General features: G+C 36.5%; 1 protein-coding gene across 2 annotated transcripts in view; it reads right to left on the reverse strand.

Annotated features, from left to right (window-relative positions):
• TTC3 (tetratricopeptide repeat domain 3) overlaps positions 1-4,392 on the reverse strand; it is a 65,122-nt gene that overhangs the window by 48,635 nt on the left and 12,095 nt on the right. For both annotated transcript variants that reach the window (XM_031064063.1, XM_031064062.1), the window contains 3 exons: positions 4,068-4,153; positions 3,517-3,611; positions 549-611 (listed from right to left, as the gene is read on the reverse strand). In XM_031064063.1, coding sequence (XP_030919923.1) covers positions 549-611; positions 3,517-3,611; positions 4,068-4,153 — 244 coding nt within the window. The remainder of the gene's footprint in view (positions 1-548; positions 612-3,516; positions 3,612-4,067; positions 4,154-4,392) is intronic.

Raw genomic sequence — 4,392 nt, forward strand, 5'->3', positions numbered from 1 at the left:
ATATACATAAGATAGATATATATGTGTGTGTGTATATATATATATAGATAGATAGATAGATAGATATAAAATCTCCAGGCTGGTGTAAAAATAAATTAAATAAATACAAAAATAACATCAATACAAAAAATAATATTACAAAAAATCTCCCAAAATAATAAAAAGACAAAACATAAAAAAAAATACAGAAATACAAATCTATTAAAACAGAATATAGAAAAATTAAAAATGGAATAAAACAGCAGCTCATATGGAAACTATGGAATGGTTTGGGGTTTTTTCCAAATTATGGGAACGGTTTAGGTGGGAAAGGACCCCAAATCTCCCCTAGTCCCACCCCAAAATGAGCAGAGCCACCTTCCAGCACCCCTGGCTGCTCCAAGCACAAACCCAACCTGGCCACAGACATTTCCAGAAATCCATAATCACATCCACCTGCAGCCACACAATCAGAAACAACGTTTTAGGCTTTAACAAAATGCAATTAATTCCAAATTAATTGCCTGTTTTTGCAAGCAGCTCAGCCCAGGAGAGCAGGGGTCACTCACCCGTACTGCCTGGTGAGAATGAAGCACAGAGCTCGGTTCCCATACAGCAGGTGGTTGGTAGGCCTTGGAAAAATGACATTATGAAGGGTTAATAATAGTTATTTCTACTGAAATCCCTAAGGAGAAGGGGAAAAAATTGAATTTTTACCAGATTTGAGTGCAAGACCTCCGCACAGAAAACCCCGTGGCTTTATTTGTTCATTAGAATTGTGGGACCAACATTTCTAATTTTTGGTGCCATTAATGCAACTTCCAATTAATTCAAATTATTCTCAGCCTGCTCTTAAAAAGCAGCTCAGAGTTAATAATGGTTATTCCTGTTGAAAACTGTAAGGAGAAGAAAAAATTGAATTCCCACCAGATTTGCCTGCAAAAACACCACACAGAAAACCCCATGGGTTTATATGGGAATGTTCATTACAATTGTGGGATCGTTTATAAGATTGGGGGCCATTAATGCAACTTCCAATTAGTTAATAGTGGCTATTCCTAGTGAAAACCCTAAGGAGAAAAAAATAAAAAGGGATTTCCATGAGATTTTCCAGCAAAAACTCCAGACAGAAAACCCCATTGGTTTGCATGGCAATGTTCATTAGAATTGTGGGACCATTTGTAAGTTTTGGGGTCATTAATGCGACTTCCAATTAATTCAAATTATTCTCAGCCAATTCAAAGTTAGTAATGGCTATTCCTGTTGAAAACCCTACGTGGAAGGGAAAAAAACCTGAATTTTCATCAGATTTGCCTGAAAAATTTCCACAGAAAACCCCATGGGTTTATATGGGGATGTTCATTACAATTGTGGGATCGTTTATAAGATTGGGGGCCATTAATGCAACTTCCAATTAGTTAATAGTGGCTATTCCTAGTGAAAACCTTAAGGAGAAGGAAAAAAAAATGAATTTTCATCAGATTTGCCTGAAAAAATTCCTGACAGAAAATCCCATGGGTTTGCATGGGAATGTTCAATATAATCAGGGGATCATTTGTAAGATTTGGGGCCATTAATGCAACTTCCAAATAATTCAAGTTATTCTCAGCCTGCTCAGAGTTAATAATGGCTATTCCTATTGAAAACCTTAAGGAGAAGGAAAAAAATTGAACTTTCGCCAGATTTGCTTGCAAAGGAGGAGAAAAAATTGAATTTTCACCAGATCTGCCTGAAAAAATTCCAGACAGAAAACCCCATGGGTTTATAAGGGAATGTTCATTAGAATTGTGGGATCATTTGTAATTTTTGGGGCCATTAATGCAACTTTCAATTAGTAATTCATGAATATTCCTACTGAAATCCCTAGGAAGAAAAAAAAGGGATTTTCACCAGATTTTCCAGCAAAAACTCCACACAGAAAACCCTGTGGGTTCACATGGGAATGTTCATTGTAATTGTGGGATCATTTTTAAGTTTTGGGGCCATTAATGCAACTTCCAATTAATTCAAATTATTCTCAGCCAGTTCAGAGTTAATAATGGCTATTCCTGTTGAAAACCCTAATGAGAAGGAAAAAAATTGAATTTTCACCAGATTTGCCTGAAAAATTTCCACACAGAAAACCCCATGGGTTTATATGGGAATGTTCATTAGAATTGTGGGATCATTTGTAAGTTTTGGGGCCATTAATGCAACTTCCAATTAATTCAAATTATCCTTAGACAGCTCAGAGTTAATAATGGCTATTCCTATTAAAAACCCGAAGGAGAAGGGAATAAATTGAAATTTTGCCAGATTTGCCTGCAAAGAAGAAGAAAAAATTTGAATTTTCACCAGATTTTCCTGCAAAAACTCCACACAGAAAACCCTATGGGTTTGCATGGGAATGTTCATTGTAATTGTGGGATCATTTGTAATTTTTGGGGCCATTAATGCAACTTCCAATTAATTCAAATTATTTTCATGCTGCTCTTAAGAAGCAGCTCAGCCCTGCAGCTCCTGGCAATCACAGATCTCCTCTGCTCTGCACCAGCCCCAGGATTTCCTGGTTTTCTACCAAATTTTGCTTTTCCCTTCCTGGCCTTGCTACAATTTTGCAAGAAGGGTGAAATCAGCTCCAATTTGGGACCAAAACCCCTCCTGCCATGTGGCATTTATAGGGATTAAAATGGATTTATTCCCAAAACATTGGAAATTAATTGATTAAATTGAATTGTATGTGGTGAGACCTTGGTGTAGATAAAAGGGAGGGGAAATAAATCAAAAATCCTGATCCTTTTCAGGGCATAATTGTAAAGTTACAGAGTTCAAAAAAATTAAAAATCCAACTCTTTGCACAAGGGGGTTTTGTGGAAAGTGGGATTTTATCAATTTGCCTGTATTTTAGGGACACCAGGAGGAGTAAAATCAGCATTTTCATGAGCACAGCTCCAATGGTGAACACAGCAACCCTGCTGACATCCCAAGGGAAGGGGAAAAATGCCCTAAAAATTCCCATTTCATCCCTTTCTCCCTTCTCCAGAGCCCAGGAAAGTCTCCAGAGCCTTTCAGGAAGAAACTGAACCAAGATTTCAAAAGGAAACAAAGCCTGAGAGCTGCCAAGAACAGGCAGTGAAATATTTGTTCCTTATTCCTTTTGCATCGTGGGAATAAAGATAAATAATGATAAATATTGGCAACATTTGCAAGAGCATTTTGAGGGCAAACATCCAAAGTGGTTGTTCTTGGTTGTCCACACCAAAGAATTAAAATTATTTTGAAATTATTAGAAGAATTCATTTAAAATTAAAATAGTTAAAATTTAAATTATCCATAATAAAATATTTCATTTTCTTGCACGCTTGCTCCTCTTCCTCTTGGTCATTTGAAGCCCTAGAAGGACTTTTGAAGCAGAAAAAAAACCAGGAAAAAATAGAATTAAAATGGGTTATAGGGCTTTTTTTTAAATTTAGGTATAATTTGGCCTCTAATTCAAGTGGCTGATGCAAAATTGCACAAAATGAGGAGAAATGTGAAGAAGCTGAGCTCAGTTCTTACCAAAACTCGATGGCTTTGGTGTAGGACATGATGGCAGAGCTCAGGGCTCCCTGGGAAAATTCAGCATTTCCCTTCTGCTTCATGGCTTCACTCTTCTGTGGGACCAGGAAAAAACAATTTATGCACCAAACTCATTACATTCAGCAGTGCAAAGATCATTATTTCATCTTAGTGGGACCAGGAAAAAACAACTTATCCACCAACCTCATTAAATTCAGCAGTGCAAAGATCATTATTTCATGTAAGTGGGACCAGGAACAGAAAATTTATCCACTAAAATTTATCCACTAAATTTTATCCACTAAATTTTATCCACTAAATTTTATGCACTAAAATTTCTGTTCTGGTCCCACTTACATGAAATAATGACCTTAAGGAGTTTAGTTGATAAATTCATTGAATTCAGCAGTGTAAAGGTCATTATTCCATGTAGTACAGAGAATTTTTTATGAATGAAACACTCAAGCTTTTGAAATATTTCTCTTCAATAATTGGGGTTTTTTTAACAATCAGAACCCCCCCCCAAACACATCCCTGAGAGCTTCTCTCACCTTCCTGGAGCTCTCACAGGTCAGAGCTCGGAGTTCTGCCACTAAATCACAATCCTCCAGGGCCACCTTGGTGATGGAACGTTTCCCTGGAGACAAAATTCAAGAGAACACAGAGGGTGGAGAAATCCCCACTAAAAAAACTCCCACTAAAAAAACTCCCATTAAAAATCCAGCCCTGCTCGTGCCTACCCACAAAATCTGCAATAAATTCAGCAACAGGAGCAGCCCAAATTATTATTATTATTATTATTATTATTATTATTATTATTATTATTATTATCATCATTATCACTATTATCACTATCATCACTATTATAAATATATA

The sequence above is a fragment of the Geospiza fortis genome, unplaced genomic scaffold, assembly GCF_000277835.1.
Source record: "Geospiza fortis unplaced genomic scaffold, GeoFor_1.0 scaffold409, whole genome shotgun sequence".
NCBI lineage: Eukaryota > Metazoa > Chordata > Aves > Passeriformes > Thraupidae > Geospiza > Geospiza fortis.